Source organism: Tiliqua scincoides, chromosome 3, assembly GCF_035046505.1.
Source record: "Tiliqua scincoides isolate rTilSci1 chromosome 3, rTilSci1.hap2, whole genome shotgun sequence".
Classification (NCBI taxonomy): Eukaryota; Metazoa; Chordata; class Lepidosauria; order Squamata; family Scincidae; genus Tiliqua; species Tiliqua scincoides.
In genome coordinates, this window is record NC_089823.1 from 22,931,323 (window position 1) to 22,951,739 (window position 20,417).

The 20,417-nt window shown below is 42.1% G+C and overlaps 1 protein-coding gene across 1 annotated transcript in view; it reads right to left on the minus strand.

Annotated features, from left to right (window-relative positions):
• Positions 1-4,507: 4,507 nt before the first annotated feature.
• The window catches only part of ZDHHC20 (zinc finger DHHC-type palmitoyltransferase 20), a 53,821-nt gene continuing 37,911 nt past the window's right edge, over positions 4,508-20,417 (minus strand). The window contains exons 8-13 of the mRNA XM_066621767.1: positions 16,992-17,124; positions 15,211-15,337; positions 13,733-13,822; positions 11,757-11,872; positions 11,447-11,526; positions 4,508-8,831 (exon numbers count right to left, since the gene is read on the minus strand). Coding sequence (XP_066477864.1) covers positions 11,489-11,526; positions 11,757-11,872; positions 13,733-13,822; positions 15,211-15,337; positions 16,992-17,124 — 504 coding nt within the window. The 3' untranslated portion in view covers positions 4,508-8,831; positions 11,447-11,488. The remainder of the gene's footprint in view (positions 8,832-11,446; positions 11,527-11,756; positions 11,873-13,732; positions 13,823-15,210; positions 15,338-16,991; positions 17,125-20,417) is intronic.

Sequence of the window (20,417 nt, forward strand, 5' to 3'; positions counted from 1 at the left end):
GTTTTACCCAGATATGTCTGGGATTTAAGCATTTTGGCCAGCTGTCTGGGAAACATGCTTAAGGGTCCGATCCTATCCAACTTTCCAGTGCCAATGCAAATGCTGCCCTGTGGTAAGGAAACAAATGTTCCCTTACCTTGGGGAGGCCTCCATGACTGCCCCACTACTGGGCACCATGCATGCCCCATTTGCATTGACTGCAGTACTGGCACTGAAATGTTGGATGGGATTGGGCCCTGAGTGTCGTCCATTTTGGACACTCAAGGACTTTGTCAATATTGCATTTCCCTAAAGCCTGCCCATACTTCCAGATTCCATTTGGAGGCCACCAAATGCAGAGCTTGGACATGATGTCATAGGGGGCATCGCTTTGCCCCTACAGTTCTAGTGCAACATTCATTGGTTGTTCCAGTCAGACTTACACAGTGCCTTTCTGTGTACCGAAGGTGTGATCTTCCAGTCTGAGATCCCCTTGGATGTGCTCTTTGCTGGTAAAGCCAAAGAGACAGGGTAGTTCAGGAGCCCACTGCACCTGCATGTGGAAGGGGCTGGTTGCTTAGGTGATGAAAGGGTGGGGCTGTAAACAGCTTTTCAGTCAGATGGTCTGTTGGAGGAGGTGAAATGGTGAGAAGATCAGGGCAGAGGACTGGGCTGCATTTGCAGGTCTTTTTAAAAACTCAATTAAGAAGCAGGAAATGTGTGGGTGGGTCTCTCCTTCACTAGTATGAACATGGACATGCAAGATATGACCACTGATTGCAAGTTTAAACTTGTGAGTGTGCGGCTCCCCCTTCTTTCCAAGGTCCCCAAATAATATAGTATTTCTTGTGCATTTTCAGGCTGTCCCTATGTACTGTAGGTAGCAGTCCTTTGCACTCTTACCTGGGAATAAGCCTCACTGAGCACAGTGGGACTTCTCTGAGTAAACTTGCATAGATGAGTTATGTGCATACATTACATCAGGGGTGCTCAATAGGTGGATCGCGATCTACCGGTAGATCGCGAGGCAAAATGAGTAGATCACGGAGCCCTGTCTCTCCAAACTGTTAATATGTCAGTTTCGTCTAGTGACTAGACGAAACTGACATATTTAGCTGACACTAAACTGACATTGAAACTGACACTTTAGCTGCTCTTCAGGCATGCAGCAACAAAACTGACTAGACTCCAGCAGGGGCTCCATACATTAAAGGGGGTGTCTGTCAGACGCTTCCTTCCCCCCCCCCCAGATCTCTGGGCCTTGCTGGGTTTCAAAGTAGCTCTCGAGCCAAAAAAGTGTGAGCACCCCTGCATTACATTGATTTTCACCCCAGCATGGTATCATTTCCAGTGGCTGCTACTGGTGTCTCAATTGTGAGCTCTTTGGGGACAGGGAACCATTTATTTATGAAAGATTTGTAAACTGCTTTGTGTACTAGAGGTTGTAATGGTAATGCGCAAGATACCTCGAGGAGATAGGATGTGGTGTCAGCAGTGGCCCCTTTAAGGCCTGGGCATTCAGCAGGAGGTGTGCTGCACAGGTGCAGCCACTTGAAGGCAGTAGGGTCCTGAGGCATAAAAGCACCTGATGAAGGGAGCGTTTAGTGTGGGTGGCAGGAGGAAAGCTTGAGGAAGGAGACTGGATTAATGGCTAATGGAACTGTGGATGGGTTAATGGACTTTGGAGCCTGCTGGAACAGACTGCTGCAGACACTGAGATTGGTGTTTGGCTGCCATGCCCAAGACCTGCTGAGGACCAAAGTGCTGCTATAGTGGTGGGAGGAGCTGCTGGCAGGAGAGGGGAGGAAGGAGGACCTCTGCAGTTTAAACAGGCGAGTTACCCTGGTGGTGGGGTCCAGTAGTGCTGCAAGGCAGAACTAGGGTCATTTTTGGGGAAAGAAGGGGAACTAATTAGCTGAAAGTGGGCATAATTCTCTAGGCAGAGCTTGCCCTTGGAATCTGGCAAAAGCACAGGTTGAGTCTCATTCTCAAGTGTTCCCAGAACTCAGAACTTTGGAAAAATCACATTAAAGCAAATCCATTTGAAAAACAATGAACCTTTCCTAGGCGATTTAAAAACAGCCCTTGCTGACCTTTGTGATGTAAGATAGTCATTAGGCAGACAATCTATCAGTCCATCTCCAAGTACTTAGAAAGGCTTCACTCCCAGCCAGTAACCCCTCCCTTCACCATTGCAAAGTGATTCTTTCACTTTCACCTGCTAGGGGAAGGGAGGGATTGCTGCCTTGGGGTGAAGCTGAAGCTGCCTGGAGAGAGAATGATTGATGGTCAGCTGACTGGCTGCCCTCTCTCACATTAAACAACTGTTTGCCTTTAAAGGGCCATTCTCATATTTTGGTAGAAAAATCCATGGATAATTAGGTTATACCTGTAATTCAGTGGTTTTCAAACTTGTGGAGAGTTTGAGCCACTGTAAGTGCTTGCAGGGGCGGGGGGAGGCAGCGGCCTGATCCCTAGGAGCTCACCACTTGGGGCTGCAGGGGCTTGGGTGCGCTTACCCAAGCCTCCTAGGGGTGCGGGGAGCCCGGCGCGACCTTCAGCAGAGCTCCCCACAGCAGTGAAAGCAGGGCAATTGTGCTCCATTTCTGCTTTAGTGGGGGAGGGGTGCAATCATTCCACTTTTACTTTCACTGCTGCTGGGAGCCATGCCAAAAGTCGCGGTGGGCTCTCTGCACCCCCTGGGAGGCTGCAGGAGGCTTGGGTAAGCGCACCCAAGCCCCTGCAGCCCCATGAGCAGCAAGATACTGGGTATTGTGCTGCTGCCTCCTCCCTGCCTCCAGGCAGCCCCCACCCCTGAAGGGGGCAGAGGCCAGGGGCCACAGGCTGGGGTGTCATGACACCCCAGTTTGAAAAGCCCCTGCTGTAATCACTTGCATGACTGTCTCTACAACAGTAAGAAAAATAGTTTTTAAAACTGATTTTAAAGGGATGCATTTTTCCCCTTCTCCAGGGATCATCACAATGTTTATCATTTGCAGGGGCCATTTGTGTTGAGTCAAATCTGTGTATAAAAAATCCATGTATAACAAGGTTTGACCTGTATATAAATTGTTTTTGACCCACCATTCCTCCAAGAGGGCAGCATATCTTGCTCTACCCCCCTTTATCCCCATGACCACCTTATGAGGTAGGTTGGGCTCAGAGATAGAGAAACTTATTGACACAAGGTCAAAATGTGAGCTTCATGGCTGAGTCTCCACAGCCCTGCCCTAACTCTCTACCCATTACACCAGTGGTTTGCAAACTCCTTCGGAGGAGAGAACCACTTATTTGCTGGGTGCAGCGACATGATCTCCAGGATCATGCTGGATGGGAGGGGGGTTGGGTCAGTTACCTCCAGCTAGTGCTTGAGTCCCTAAGTCTGAAAAATAGGAAAAAACAGGCACTTCTGGTTCTTGTGATAAAACCGAAGTGCCTTTTTCAGACTTACAGAGGCACAAGGAACCCTGCAGAGGTCTCCCCGGACCCCCCAGGACTCCAGCACTGGCTGGAGATAAGTGAACAACCCCCTTTGTTCCTGGCAGCAGCACAATCCTGGAGATTGTGTTGCTGCCTTTCCCCTTCTCTGCCCCTTAAAGGGACATAGGCCAGTTCTTCCCTGGCTGGTGGGTTGTGACCCACCAGTTTGGGAACTACTGCATTACACCATGCTAGTTCAAATTCCTCAATTTAATATAGGGCTAGGGTGGAATAAGTAGCAATATTGCCTACCAGCTGATACTATGAGATTTGGACAGGCTGTGATACATAAATGAAATCATTAAGTATTAGATGGGCAGCCCAATCCTATTGAAATTCCCCCTTGCTGATATAGTGGGGCCAACACAGCTTGCACTGTATCCCATGGGAGGAATGTTGCAGTCTGGAGGTCTCCTTGAGGTAAGGATACATTTGTCCCCAAAACCATAGCTGTGGCAATGGGTCTACTCAGACCTGTGCCTGCTGAATTGCAGGTGGAAGTCCATGTGGATCTTGCCCAGGAATTAATTTACAATTAATAAATTATATGTAATTTAAATTTAATAAGTAATATAGTGTTAAAATTAACTACATGATATCAATGAGTGTTTTTCGCTTTTGTCATGTCCTACATTTTTCTTAAATGTCCATTTTGGGATGCCTTGTCCTCTTTTGTAGTTATGACATCTGGTCACCCTGTAATGTAAGCAGGTATGCTCCAACACCACCATTCTAGCAATAAATGATGAATCACTTACATCTGCTTCAGTTTAGCAGATGGGTCTTCCAGGTTACAGTCATTTCCCCAGCAGAATCTGTGATATCTGTAGGTAGGGTTTCAAAGGCCTGGTTTGACATCTGGAGAGATGCTGCTGGTCTGTGCAGGCAGTAGGAGCTAAATCAGTGTTTCCCAACCTGGGAGTTGCAACCCCCATCCCGGGTGGCAGGAAACACTATTCTATAAGCAAACACTGCCCATATTATTTCAGCTATGCATTTTTTTAGTTCAGTACTCCCAGTGTTTAGAAATGTAGTTCACAACAGCCAATAGTTTTTCATGGTAATTTATTTAGTTTTTTTTTTTTTTTGCATTCCTTGTGTCATAATCCATTAATGTATCACCACTTTGGCAAAGAAGGGCTTAAGGATGATGCATTTTTTCCCTTGATCAGTAATAAGTTATGAATGGAAATCAGTATTTTGATAATATAAAATACTCAACGTGATCTAAAATTATTGGGTGGAAAACACATTAAGTCACAAGGTACAGTTAAAAATATGAAAGTCTCAGGCAAAGTGATCTGTGTTCCTATATAATTAATTTATAAAAGCCCATTTAAAAAGTCACTTTGAAATTTTAAACTATTAATAGCAATGTTTTCTTTGTGCATGGGAATATTCCTACCTGCAACAAAAAAAGTTATTCACATTATATCCACCTTTAAATAACCTCATACCAATTTAAATGTGAATACTTACAAGCTTGTCTGATACAATGGATATATCTATATTTAAGTAAAATACTTGCATACACCTTTTTCATAAATACAGTGCAACATATCCAACATATGCAGTGGTAAACACATAGGTTGTAGCAACTCCAGAGATTGAGGGATGTCATTGTTATAGCCATGGAATTTGATAACTGGGGGGGGGGGGGGAAGCTTGTTTTCTCACACTATACTTACAGTCCTAAACCATGTATTTGAAAGTCTACAAGGCTGAGATCAAGAGGACATTCAAATTAATGCATTTAGGCTTAAGGTAAAAGGCTGCAATCCTTAAACCACTTAACTATTGAGCTGTAATCCCATAATTTGGAGTGTCCTTAGAATTGCAACATAATGTTGTAAAGTATATCAGATGTGTAGATACGAGTTCTCCTACTAGTTCTTTGGTACCAAGAAACCTGATCCTGATGCAATCTGAACATGTGACCAAATAACCAGCTATTCATCTCACTGTTGGTTGTAGAATCTTCCAAAACACACCTTCAGTTATTTATTTTGTAAACATGATCATACTCTTCCCAATATTTACAAGAATCAAGTAGTCTGCAAAAAAAACTGGATATTAAGACTAAATGAAAAAAAAAGTTGGTTAAATTATTGATGCAGAGGTTGCATTGTTAGTTAACTAGGATCTAACTTCACATTGTATATTTATGGCTGGCATAATATATGAGAGCATCCTTGGGACTTGTTAACTGAATCATTCACAAAGAGATGCCCACCAGGGGGTAATCCAATTGAAAGAAAGCTAGAATCTGGTACACCTCTAGTCCAAGAGACCCAATTACTAGACATGTCTAAACATAAGATTCAACATTTCTCATATCTGTGACAAAGGTAACTCACAGTAACTTCTCCCAAAACATGGCCAACAAGAATTGGTGTTCAATTAATCCCAGAAAGGGAAGTTTTCAGGAGGCAGCCAGGAATTTATTTATGCTTGCAGAACACAAGTTCCGTTTTCCAATATGTACTCAAATGTGTTGTTCGATCAGCAAAATATGAAGTTACTGAAATGAAGCCTGTAAACATGCCTTTCACAGTATAACAGTAAGCAAGAATTTTACACACTGTACTCTGGTAGCATTTTGTGATACTGATAATATCCCCAACATACATTTTAAATACTGTGAACACAAGTTCTTCTGGTCTAATATACTGATGGTTTGATAAATTTCACCAGTTATTGGTGGGACATTTTCAAAGTGGTTTAAGGACTGCAGAACAATGATCTGAAATATTACATACTGATAATGTTGATTTAAATAACCCCTATGAGGTGGCTGAAAAAGGAATGCATTATTGAAAATATGCAGATACCCAACACGCAAGTGCAGATGAGCCTTTATTCCTATATACACTTAATGAAGCAAACCCTGTTACCCATTCATTTTAATGCACTCTGCATGTTTCTTGACACAGTACTATAAAAAAGAAATTAGAGCTGTAATTGACTTATTGACAAACAACTCATATGCATATGGTTTGGCTCCCAAAATTTATTCCGTCCCATTCAACCCCTCCTGAAGCTACGAACCTCCTGAAGCTCGTATTAAGATATAAGGCACCCCACTTGCTTTGAAACAGAAGGGGACTCACGTGAGAGAGCTCCTAGATACAAGGAGTTGTGAGGCGTAAGAAGTCAAAAGATAACTCGCCATCTCTCAATCCCTACTTGACTAGAGAAGCCACCTACACAGTGCTCCTGTGCCCTTCTTCATTCAAACTGAAGCTAGTGATTGAAACAGTGATTGAGGCCTCAAGTGTAGCTGGCACAGCCAAATCCCAGTATCTGAGCAAGGGGTCGGGTGTAACCAATAGCACAGGAATCTCCAAGCCAGATTATATATTTTGTCCAGGAAACCCTAGGATGGAGTTTTAGCATTGGCTAGTCAAAGCACATATTTTACCTCCTCCATCAGTCCTAACTCAGGACAATTTGATTCATTCATGCATCTAATGAAGTAGGCCTGCAGTTTTCAAACTCTCCAGGAGTTTGAGACCCGCAGTAGGTTCTTGCAAGGGAGGGGAGGAAGGCAGTGGGGGTGGGGGGAAGGCAGCGATGCGATCCCTAGGATCGCGCCACTCAGGGGGGCTGCAGGGACTGGGGTGCAGTCCTGGGGGTGCGGGGAGCCCTGCGTGAGCCTCTGCAGGGCTCCCCAGGTCAGGGAAAGTGGAGCAATCTTGCTATGCTTCCAGATTAGTGGAGGCAGGGCGCAATCGCCCCACCTTCACTTTGGAAGCATCAGGGAGCCCTGCAGACAGTTGCGCAGGGCTTCCCGCACCCCCGGGAGGCTGCAGGAGGCTATGGAAAGTACAGCCAGGTCCCTGCAGCCCCCTGAGCAGCGCGATCCTGGGGATCGTGCTGCCGCTTCCTGGTTGCCTCCACCCCTTACAGATTTCTTTTGTATGCATTGCGCAAAAAAAAACCCACAGCTGATCCCAGATAGCCAACCAACCTCACTTTCCCCCTTCTTTTTGTGTTGCCATCTACCCTGATAGTGTTAAGAATTCAAAAGCTTGCTGCCTTGTGTTGTTTTGGTAGATCTTAAAAGTATTACCAGGCTGTGGCTTCCTGATGTTTACAGTATTTGGCCAGCTGAGATATAGTTCATGACATGGCATTAAAATACACATATCAAGATGGGATGGCAAGGCAGAGGAGGGTACAGTCAGTCCCACACAGCCAAGGGATCTCTTGCACCAGGGATGGCCATACAACATAGCCAATGACACACAATGCCAATGACATACAACCTCCTTGACATGCAAAAAAAGAGATGACCCTCCCACAGTTATCTGTAGTCTTGAACCTGCTCAGATCAGGCTTTATACCTAAGACCTGGATCTATGCTCAGTGAGATTGCTGGAGGGATGGTGCACTTTGTCTTAAGATAACAAAGCAAGTACATGAGAGAGTAAGATACTCTTTCCTCCCTACCTTACTTAATTATTCTTGGGAAAGAACCTTAGCTTGAGAAGTGTGCCCTCAACTGGTTTCAGAGGGGAGGCTTATACTTTGGGACTCCCAATCAGAAATATGGTGCAATATTATTCAAGTAAACAAAACTACGTACGGAAAAATCACTTTACTCATGACATTCCTGATATGGCTTGGATTAAACAAATGTAAGAAATTAAAATATTTGCTCTCTTTTAAAAAAAGAAAAAAGCTGAGAAAACTAATTTTCCAGGCAAATGTACCAAGTTGCCAGAAGGCCCAAATTCGAAAGTAGACAAGCAAATGAATAACCTTACTTGTTGATATTGCTTTGCAACAAAGCGAGCCTGAAGGAAGATTACTTCAGTATCAAAGACAAAAAGGCCAGGATTTTGGACTGACTGTTTAGCAACTCCTACAGGTTCCACTGATTATTGGATAATGGTAGTGTAGGAAGCAAAGATGCATTGTGTCACTGGTCCACCACATAGCATTTTAGCCATAACTGAACTTCAGTTTCAATGGACATACTCCACGGTTGTATAACATTCTGACTGCTTCCTACAGTCCTGCTATGAAGCGTAACTGGCATGGCACTGTCTTTCACATGATCCTTGCAGAAACAATTCCCTTCACTGCAGTGTAGTGAGAATGCATAGTTTCTCCCCTTTTAGAGTCCTGTGCACCCTTGCAGGGTATTTCAGGATTTGGCCCTTGTAGTGGCTTGTCCATGTTGCAAAAATACACATCAAGAATCTTAAGGCATCAAAGTTCCTGCTCTGCAACAGTGCTCATAAGTATCCATTGTATAGCGCACATTTCATGTTTCATGTTCTGTTAACATGCTTGCACTGATCCATTGATACATCAGCATCTTCCATACAAAAAGTAATATCCAAGCACAAGTGTATTGTAGAAACCTATGGAGGGGAAAAAAAAACAAATTGGCATAAGTGCAATATTTGATAAAAATGTACAGATACGAAAAAGAGAAGACTGAGATGCTTTCAGATCTACACAATTTCCTTGTATGAACTGCTGCCTATTTTAAAAGGAATATGCTCTTTTAAATATATTGAAGTATTCAATAAATATAGTGAAGCACTCACATAGCCACCAACAGCTTTGTCTTGCCAAACTAGCAACCGCATTCAAAGCTCATTTCTGTTGTGAATAATAATAATAATAATACAGGTATTTATATACCGCCTTTCTTGGTCGTCAGATTTCTCCTCAGACTTTAATTCAAGGCTGTTTACATAGGCAGGCTAAACTAAATCCCAATAGGGATTTTTACAATTTAAGAAGGTTCTGTCTTTCAAGAACCACAACATTTCAGATGGATCTTTTATGATCTGGTATCACGTTCTGGCCTCCATTTTCCTCCCACACAGGCTGACATCGGCCAAAGAGCAGGTGGAATAACTCGGCTAGGCTTGTCAGCTGCTTCAAGGTCTTGCCGTTCACGGTGCCGGTGGCCTTGAACTGGCGACCTTCGGATGTTATCTTCAGGCAAACGGAGGCTCTACCCTCTAAACCAGACCTCCTGCTCCTTCTGTTCAAACAGAAGCTGCTTATATGCCATTTTTCTTATTTGCCAAGCACTGTCTCTCTCCCTCCTTCCTCCCTCCCCACTGGTCCCTGCAGCTTGCTGAAATCTACTGCCAATTGCTATGAATCTGTTCATAGTAGGACTGGCTGAGACAAGGGGAAATATCTCTCTACAGCAATGGATTTGAGAGGTGGCAAAATCTGCCACTGCATTAATGATGTTCAGCCTGTCCCTGGTCCAGCCATGCTGGCAAAACTAGGAAAGTGCTCTGCTCCTGTGCAGCCAGAGCCTCCTGTGCATGTCAGCCAAGAACTCTGTGCAAGCTCTGAAGTGTGCTAAGTGGCAGCAGCTGCTACATGGGCCTTGCCGCAAAGCCTCGTCAATGCTCTCTCTTTCCACATTATGAACTTTAGGGAAGCAATTAAAGCCTCAGTCTAAATGACCAACTTCTGACCCTCTTGCTAGTGAACATGCTGGGATTTTCAAAGCAAGTGGGCAGGAAGACTGCTCTGTCTCTCTCTTCTTCATTGCCTTCTCTCGTGTCAGTCCCCCCCATACTGCTTTCTCTCAACTTCCCCTCCTTCCCCTTTTCTCTTTCTCCCAACATTGTCCTCTCCTCATCAGTTTGCTTCACTGTTGTTGCCTCCCCACTCCCATCTCAAACCACTCCAATATTGTTCCCCCCATCTTTGCATTTAAAGAACCCATGCCATGCGTCAAGTTTGGACTGCCAACCTGACCAATAGCACAAGCTTATGACTGTCTACTCAGAAGTAAGCCTCACTGAAAGTCCCATTTAATTCATCCTCACTGAACTGAATGGGACTTACTCTCAGTTAAGTATGTACAGGACTGCAGCTCAAGTGTACTTAAGGAGTGCATATTTCCAGAAGAGTTTAGCTATTTCTGGCTTGCTTCCTTTGTCTAAGATCACATGTGTTTATATTTGAACCATCTCTTACATTTCAGGGCTCATCCAATTCTGCAAGTAATGTATTCTGTATTGTCCAAACTGCAGACTGTTGTGGCCCCTACAACATGCTCTTTCCCTGTCCTTTGCTAACCATATGCTTGATGAAGAGTTTTGTAGAACTCAGAAATTGGCCCTTTAATACTTAATTGAGAAAAAACTAAAAGGATCTTTTCCCTTTGAATTGTGGGTATTTCTTCCTGTGGGCCAACACAATGATCTATGATTTTAAGTTGTTTTGAATGGGCAGGAGGGGTTCCCCTCTCATCCTTTGCTTCAGGCAGCAGAATTTCTTTAAAGACAGTTGTATCACCAGAGATTTGTGATTTCTCAAACTGATCCTTCCCTTAAATTCCAGATGTGTGGTATTGTGTGGACACTCCAGTGTTAGGGCACAAGCACTGTCCACATGCTCAGAGAAACTATTCTTCCTGTGTGTCTGGGTTGAGCTGCAGAATTAAAAACCTTCTTGAGCAAGTTTCATGCCTAAGAAATGGTCAATTTAAGCCATATTTTCTTCTGGTACTGGCTAGAATATATAATCTGTTGCTGTCATTCAAATAATCAGTGATGAGCAAAGGGAAAATTAAGACTTTTTCCATTTAGCAATGGCTTGCAATATTATTTCCTTACACCAGCGATTTTCAACTTTTTTCATTTCATGGCACACTGGCAAGCCACTAAAATGGTCAAGGCACACCATCAGCTTTTTGATAATCGACAAGGCACACTGTGCTGTCAATGGGGCTCACATCCCCCAATAGGTCCTATTGATAAATGACCCTCTCCCAAATTCCCGCGGCACACCTGGGGACCATTCATGGCACACCAGTGTGCCACAGCACAGTGGTTGAAAATGGTTGCCTTACACACTCAAGTACCACTCTCAAGTAGTCTTGTTTTTGCCCTGATATATCATCCATAGTCTCTTTTATTAAAAGAACTCAATGTTGTTTCTTATCTTGCGATGTCACAATTAATAACTATTTCTGAGATTATTTCACATATCTTACCTTTCTTCCCCTCACAGAGAGGGATGGACACTGAAACCAAGATCAGCTTTCTAGTGTAACTATCATATGCTTTTTTACACCTAAAAAAGCAAAAGGACCACAGTTCAAGGCATATTTAAAAACTTTATATATAATTAAGTGGGGGGGGGGAGGATAACATTAAGGAAGTATTGGAGTTCTCTTTGTCTCCAAGACCAAATTTTCACCTCTGAATCCCAATCCTCCCCAGACTTAAAAAATAAAAACCAGAGTATTTGAATTATTTTGTCCTGTAACAAATGATTGTAATTCATTATTTAACATTCAATACCTGATTTAACACTGTCATCCTCTGAAGTGACTTCTACCCACTGGTTTTCATTGGCCAACAATCGATTTTGGGATTCGCTGAGTGGCCTGGTGGGAAATGGCTGACTGGGACCAGAGCTGAAAAGCAGAACTGCAGTCAGAAGTTGGATTCTACCACACCAAGGGCTACATTTTTTTTTGGAGATAAAGTCTATTTCAAAGGATAATGCCAATAACTAATATAGTTCAGTTTCTTTCATTAACACGTTAAGAACTACACAAAACATCTGGGAAGAAATGGAAGGACAGCACAGGAAATTAACTCATGTGAGCAGAGAGTAAGAGGACTATTTTGGTGAGAGACTCAGGCAAGGAGGGAAAAAAATCCATCGTTAAGAATTCAAACAATGTTCATAACTGAGCTTTTACTATAAACTTGCATGAAAACTTGCAGGAGTTTGATTTTTTTAACCATTCCAGCTTAACTCATGTGCCGAAAGCTTGCACCAGAATTCCTCAAAGTAGACCGATGCCAACGAAAGGGATATAACAAGTTCTCAATGAGGTTATAGTTTTGAAAGCTGGATGGCAGGAAGCAAGGAGACCAACTTGTCCTAACATTTTTTGCACTTTTGCCTTAGACACAGGCTTCCAAGGCATAAGCCTCTCTCCTATTTTATCCAGAAACCAAAAGACTCAAGCTCAATTCTGGACTTCACTTCTGTATTTATTATAAGTGTTTTGAAATTTATCATAACATGAGAGTTACATCCATGTAGGAAGGACTCTCAGTGCACCTTCCACCTTGTGAGGGGTTCATCTCATACATCTATTTGGGAAGGAAAAGAACATTTTGCTCCCTACAGAACTGAGTTTCCATCTGCAGCTGGTGTGTGGGTGAGGCTGAGGAAGTTTGCAAGAATGTCAACGATTAGTACACTAGGATCCTCTAACTGAGCATGCTGGTCTGTTTAGTACTGACCGGCTGCTTTATGCTCATCTTGGTTGGCATTTTTATAGCAGAACTGAACTTATTTCAGCAGTTCAGTGCTGGCCAGCTTTGATCCCTGGCAACTTACCAAAGCTACCAACATCAAAGGCAATTAACTGAGTAGGCTGGGACTATGCCATTTCACTTCTACTCACCTGTGTTGTCACTTCTGTAAAACTCCTGATGTGCAAATCACTTAGGGCACAATCCTAACCCATTTTCTAGTACTGGCATAGCTGTGCTAGTGGGACATGTGCTGCATCCTACAGTTGGGTGGCACTGACGGAGGCCTCCTCAAAGTAAGGGAATATTGTTCCCTTACCTCAGAGCTGCATTGTCCTTATGCAAGTGCTGGAAAATGGGTTAGGATTGCGACCTTAGTTTAGTTTAGGAACCTTCATTGGCACACACATCTTCATTCACCAATTCATAGGTCATGAATGAATGAATGAATGCAGTTCCCTGGATAGCTATGGCTGAGCCAAATGTTCCAGTTCATTTTTTCCTCTCTCTCAGATAAAATAGTCTAGCACAGACAATACATGAAATCCTTCTGTTAACTGCCCACTTGATCCCAATTCCTTCCAAATGTTACAAATTTTCTCAAAAATGATCCTTCTTGTATTGCCATTTGTCAAGGGATTCTATAGTGATGGATGGCCTATGGCAGTGGATGGCTGGGGTGCTCTAAGGTTACAACACACCATGTCATCAGAGGAACTGGGTGAATAAATAAACGGGGAGGGAGGGAGAGAGAGATGTCTGAAGGTGGAAAATGGCACTACAGGAAGTTAGGCAGGGAATAAAAAAGGAGACAAGAAATTGGGTAAGAGAGTAGGTCAAAAATAGGAGAAGGGGAAAAGAGTAGAAGCAAAAGCAGCCAACAGGAACAGGGGAAAGAGGAAGTTCACATTCAGTGTAATTATGGTCTTCAAAATGCATTTTTCCTTGCTTCACTGAAATGATGTAGCAAGATAAACAGAAGTTAAAAAAACCAGGAAATAAACCTTTTGGCAGGTTCATTTTGGCTTGAGACGGCAAGTTGCTCTGGGTCCATAATCACTAGGCGTGTTGGAAAGTTACAGCCATCTCCTAAGCTGTACAATAAAATAAATATAACACAGTTACTATTTAATTAGCATACCAATGATCAAATATTAACATTAACTAATACTTTAAAATGTATACATAATGGAAGAGGGGGACTCAAAGCCTTCTGTAGGATCAAGAACAAAGGTGGCACATCACCCCTATAGGCTGTTCCTGCAGCAGCAAAATACTGGGTTTGTAAAGGAGAAGGTAGGTAATGTTTTCAGCAACAAAGACTGGATGATAGCAAGAAACAGCTGATTTTAGACACATGTACGTTGCATATCTTTTTTATGAACACTAGAAACCAACGAAACGTTGACAATACACTAATAGAGTAGTTTGCAGATGAGAAAAGTTCGTGTCACCTCTTGAAAGGAACAGAATTCATTAGAGCTGAAATGTATCCTAAGCATGTGCTCAGGCAGCATTGCACTTCCAAGGACACCTGGATGGTGTATCTTTTGTAGTTTTACCAGTAAATTGCAGATAGTCTCTTTAATGCCAGAATTCATGGTGCCATTTAATCTGATATTTTTCTATTCTTTTTGTAACATTTCCAAAGCACAAGATTTAAAACATTTCTGAAGATATACTTGACTAGGTGTTGACCTCACCTAGTGGGAGGATGCATATGTTGTGTGCAATGTATATTTCTAGATTTCCATCAGTTTGTCACAACAACAACTCAGTGTAAGCTGCAGGTTGTTAGCACTTACGATACAACTACAACAGACATCTTTCATCTAAAAATGTGTCTAGCTGCTGACAACGCTACTAGTGTAGAACAATTGTATAAATGTTTTGCTAAGATCCAGTTCCAGTTCAGAATTTGTTTTTTACTTGGCCTTAAGAAAATTTGGTACTGAACCATAAAAACCATTTGGTACTAAACTATCTGGTTCTGCAACCAAATAATTACAATATGATTTCTCCTATACTTATTCATTTGTAAGACAAATGCAGACTGATTCTATTTGTTTACTCAGAGGTTAAAAGTGTTAACAAGACTTACTCCAAGGAAGGTGTGCACAAGTTTTTTTTTAACCTATACAGCCATTCTAAGCCCCATAGAGGCTGCGGGCAGATGTGTGCGGCCTCTGTGAGGCTCAGATGAGCCTCCAGAGGCAGGGGGAACATTCCTGGTATCCGAGAGGATTCCAAAACAAAACCCCCACAGTTATTGGGGCACACCTCCATGCATGCACTTTCACTCACTCACTCAGGGATTTTAAAAATTCTAAAGTTAAATTTTCTGAGACATTTGGTCAACTGCATCTGTTTACTCAGTAATCAAAGCTATATTTTGATATATCAAAGCTCAGTAATCAAAGCTAAAGATATATATATCTTTCAAAACTTTTAAGGCAGAAAGAACAGAATTTTTAAAGAATACCTTGTAAAAATTGGTAGCAACCAGTACTTCTTTTCATCTCCAAAAACCTGCTTCAAGTTTTTGCTGAATCCAAGAGAGAAGCCATTTTTGTCAGGTCCATTTCGAAACATGGGTGCCCTGAAAGCTTCTGTAGCATACACAAAGAATGGGAAAACAAATTAAGCAGGTTAGGGGGCAGGGAATCTGTACAGTAACAGGACATCAGGAGAAGAACTGACATGTCTCAAACAATACATTCATCAACATTTGAACAAACTCATCTCTGTCATTCACAAAACACATAGCATAACAAGCCTGACAGGTAACATTTGAACCCTGTTATGGGAGAGGAATTTTTACACTGCCAACTTTATTCCTTTTGGCCAGATACTATCTAGACCTCAGGGTATAAAAATAATGAGGCTGGAAAATGATTGAAGGTGTTACCAATAGCTCATCAAATGTTGCACTATTTACCTCGAATCAGCTCAACTAGCTATAAAAAGGTGTGTTTTACCTCCAAAGATAAAAAGTAACTTTTTTAAAAAAAGTGTTCTTCCTCTCCTTCTTTGAGAGGCTTGGATGTCCAGCAATCCTCCTGAGTCCCTCACCCCACCCCAAACAGCAGCATAACAGCAAGACTCTAGATAAGTTGCTTTGGAAAACTTGTGAGCATTTCAAAAGTGACTGTCAAATTGCATGAAAAGAAGACAGCCCCCCTCAAAACATGTGCCAAAGGGAGTCCTTTAATTTGTGACTCTTGTTCTGGGTTATTGTAATGGAAGATCATCCGGTGGATGATGTGGTGTTGATAGCTATTCCCATGTTTGATAGCTGGTTGACAGCTCTGTGAAGGGCAGGGCTGGCTCCACAGCTGTAATTAATTAAGGCCAATGGAGACCTGGATGGACACCTGAGCTTCATTTGACCTTGATGGGACTTTGTATGGACATGGACTGAAGAGATGGCTCACCTGAGCCTAATTTGGATTTAACAAGGGGCTGCAGGATAAAAGGTAGCTCCAGGCAGGACCCACACCCCGGGAGGACAGGACTGCCAGGATCCTGCTGGAGGACTCTGACATAGAGGAAGGGACTTTGCTGCGTTGGACTCATCTACGGAAGAGGACACGGAGACACTGTAGGATTAGACTATGCAATTGAAGTTGGATTGTGGACTTGAACTAGAGGCTTTGGACCTTTACCCACTAAGTTAAGTGGAGTTTTGGGGAGGGTAAAGCCTCTGGACAAGAGGAATTGCAGAGTGTGTGTGTTTGGAGCAATGAATTTTGTTAATTGCTCAAACTAATAAGGAGTTCTGTGTTCATTCTTTTGCACATTGCAGCTGCTGTTCTTGGAAAAGGAGGTGTTAATTAGCCAGAAAGTGTGCATTGGGAGATGGAGAATTTAGGATGGGACAGTTATCACCACACTAATATCCCATCTTGAGATCTCAACTGTGCATTTTCTTGTCTACATTTTTGCACTACTTTAAATTACAAGCATAGGAATAGATCTGGGAGGATTTCAGACAAATACCTTCTGGCCTATACAATCAATGTATGAAACATTATTTATTGAGTCTATTATTCATAAGGAAATATTGCTTAAGAATACGTATGCAGCATTACAGTGCTGGAGCTTTCTTTGGTGGTGGGTGCAGGTGCTCACAACATTCAGGAGTAAAAAAAAACAACTGCTTCCTTCTTAATACCAGGTGAAGTGCTAGACAACTGGGCACAGATCTCCTATCAGTGTGACTGCCCAGAGACCATGAACTTCATATGCCAATTATTTACTGACCTATTGTTGATCTGTTTTTGCCAACTAGCCAACAATGGTAGCTAAAAAGTGACAGTATGCTGATGAAGAACATTGCGGCCACAAAGAAAAGGAAGAGAACATGGAATTTTGCACGTGTGTCTTGGAGTTCATTCTGGGAAGAAGGGGGAAAAAAACCAATTAGGAGTGATGTCTTTCAGACATGTTTCTGTTCAGCAATCATTCCCCTGCAAAGCACTCTCTTGGAACAAAACCAGATATCACTATGCTGTTACAACTCTACTTAGGGTTTAAGAACTTTAAATTCAGATCATAAACCTACAAGTCACAGGGCTATTCTGGGATACACTATTCTGTGATGCAGTGTACAAGTAATGAATTAAACTGTGAAAGTGCCTAGAAATTGTCTTTGTTAAAAGTCTATAAAGCTTTAAAGTGCTGTTGTACTTCTGATCCTGTATTTTTTTCTGTGCATAGTATAAACAAGATAGATGATGTGAAGCTGGAGGCAGCCCACAGATGTCACAAACCAGTTTCTCATAACAACAAAGAGCCTGCTTGAGCCTTAGACTTGCATGCTGCTCCCTTCCCTCTTGTTACTTCCAAACTCAGATAGTTGTGATTTGTTTGTTTATTAACAGATTTATGGCTATCTTATTTTAGCTAACCACAGCCTGGACAAATCACAGCTTTGAGTTCAGAATTAACAGGGAACTGTGGTCATTTCAAAAGTGAAAACTGCAAACCTCTATCTCTTACATACAAAGGAGAGGAAAGCTAGCAAGCCTGAGGCTCATGCCATTAGTTTATGGTAATGTCTCTAAACCAGGGGTGTCCAAACTTTTGGGCAGGAGGGCCACATCATGTCTCTGACACTGTATCAGGGGCCAGGGAAAAAAAGAATTAATTTACATTTCAAATTAAATTTTCATAAATTTACAAAAATGAAGAGATGCAACTTACATGAATGAATGAAGGTCTTGCAATAGGCTCAAGGCCTATAAAAGACCTTGCACAAAGCAAGGCTGGCATTTCTATCACTGCCGCTGTTGCATCACAGACGTGAAACACCAAGCAGTGGAGGGAGCCCTCGTTCCGCAGCTCACACAACAAGTTGAACAGTCGCCCTCACTCTGAGAGCAGTTGTGCCAGGCCAACACAGGCTCCAGCAAGTTTCTGGAGGGCCAGAGGCTCACTGGAGACTGGGGGCTTCCTGTGGGCCAAACTGGGAGTCCCCAAGGGCCGCAAGTGGTCCCCCAGGCAAGGGTTTGGGCACCGCTGCTCTAAACCATAGTTTACATGATGACTTGGATTCAGACCATTCAAAAACCTGGTTTCAAAACTGCGAGAAGGGCCCCATGAAATAGGAATTCAAGACACTTAAATCCGAGGGCATTAATTTCAGGAACAGAAGGGACAAAGACAAGCAGAGTTTTCCTCCCTACCAGCAAGGCTTAAACAGACTTTCAGTATGAAACTGCCTAATCACTTATTTGTAAGTTGCAAGTGACCATTATCAGTAAGGAACACATTGTACATTTGACAGTAGATAGGATTTTTTTTACTTGGTTGGATTCTCAACAAAGTTAACTGACAAAACCACAGAAAGAGATTCCTAAATAAATGGTTGCTAAGAGAACTGAGACACATGTTATGTTTTGAAGAAAAAGAACACACAGTAACTACTGGACTGCAGTTTGTTCTATGTCCAAATTAGCTCACTTCATGAAGGATCAAGAAGTTGAGAAGCTGTGGAAAAGGAAAACTAAAATAATTAGGGGACATGTACCACATTTCAGATGAAGTAGGTTTAAAGTTCAGGCTTTTTAGCACAGGCTACAGGGGTAGAGAAGAATGATCAGAGTTTTATTAAATTTGTGAATGGCATGGAAGCAAATCTAAGGAACCTCCCAAAATCAAAGAATTTAAATTAATCTAATTAAACAGAATGGGAAGATTTCAGACAAACGCCTTCCTAGAATATAGAATTAATGTATGAAATACACTGTTATAGATATAGTATCATAAATGATGTTAAGAAGGACCCAGCTGAACGTCCAGGGAAGAGATTGAGCCATGAATACAAGCTTGCCTGACAAGGACAACCTTTATTTCAAAAGGTTGTATAATTCCGACTGCCAAATGACAGACAAAAATAACACTTTTCACTTCCTAAGAGTCTCTGAGTCACTTCCTAAGAGTCCTACATTGGCCAATGTAGGAGGCAGAACAACCAATTAACAGCCCAATCCTGAACTGCACAGAGTGTGGGCTGCAGCGGTGCCAAAATGGCAACTGAGGTAACTAACATGCAAACGGGCAGCCTGCAGTGGCTCCTTGGGAGAAGGAGACTTTTGTCCATTTCTCCCGAACAAGGGAAGTAGTCCCGCAATGGGGCTCCTTGATTCTGCGGGGGCTCTTGAGCTGGCACAGAATCAATGAGTCCCGTGTCAAACCATGTGGCCCAACATGGGGCTCAGAATCCAGTGGAGCTAAGCACTCAAAAGTACTTATAGTAAAGCAGAATTCATACAGTGCAGAAGTTATAGATCAGGAATATATTTACATTCTGTAAAGCAGTAAAAATTATAGGGAACTTTACCCTGAATAATGTCTTCTTGTATTGTGCACGTGTATCATTTGGAGAGAAAAAGGCTCTGGTCTTAATTTAATCTAATGTTCTTCCATATATGTTCAAATTTTAACATTTTAATTAACTAGTTAAAAGTTTAGTTATGCAAGTTCAAAAATCAATTATTTTTCAAATATGACCTTTAAAGTAGAAAAAGGAGACTAAATTGAAAAATTTAAATGGATATCAAACACTGCCTGCTATTCAGCACACTTCAGACCACCAATTTCCTTCCTAGGTATTAAAGCATGTTTTACAAAGACATTTCATGTATTATAGAAGGAATGTTCCAAAATTCCTTCTATTAAGATAGCCTTGTGTGAACTATAGCAAATTAATGTACAAAAAAGGACATGAGAACACTTCAGCTTAAATTGCATTTTACCTTTGGACAATTCTCAGCAGATTTCCTGCGGCAAAGCTTTGTGCAAACAAAGACAATGTATTAAAACGGCTATATCCCTTCAAGGCTGGTGTTCAGAAACAGTAAGAATGTGGTTTGAAAGTAATGGTTTGTGCATGCACAAGGAATAAAGCATGCAACATTCCAATGGCAAGGAGACTTAGTTCATGGTATGAACATGTAAAGGTGAACTTGTGTTTTCACAATGAGGCTGAAGACCAGAATCATTGATTTTAATGGTGTGAGCTTGCAACATTCCATTCAAAGCTAGGAGGTTTTTCTGTTGCTCATCATTTTTTCTGTAACCTCACAGAAGTTAAGATCTTGCAGGGTTGTCAAGTTTGAGTTAACGCTTGTTATTCAGCATAATGTCACGACCACATTATTACATTTTTCTTAGAACGATTTTTTT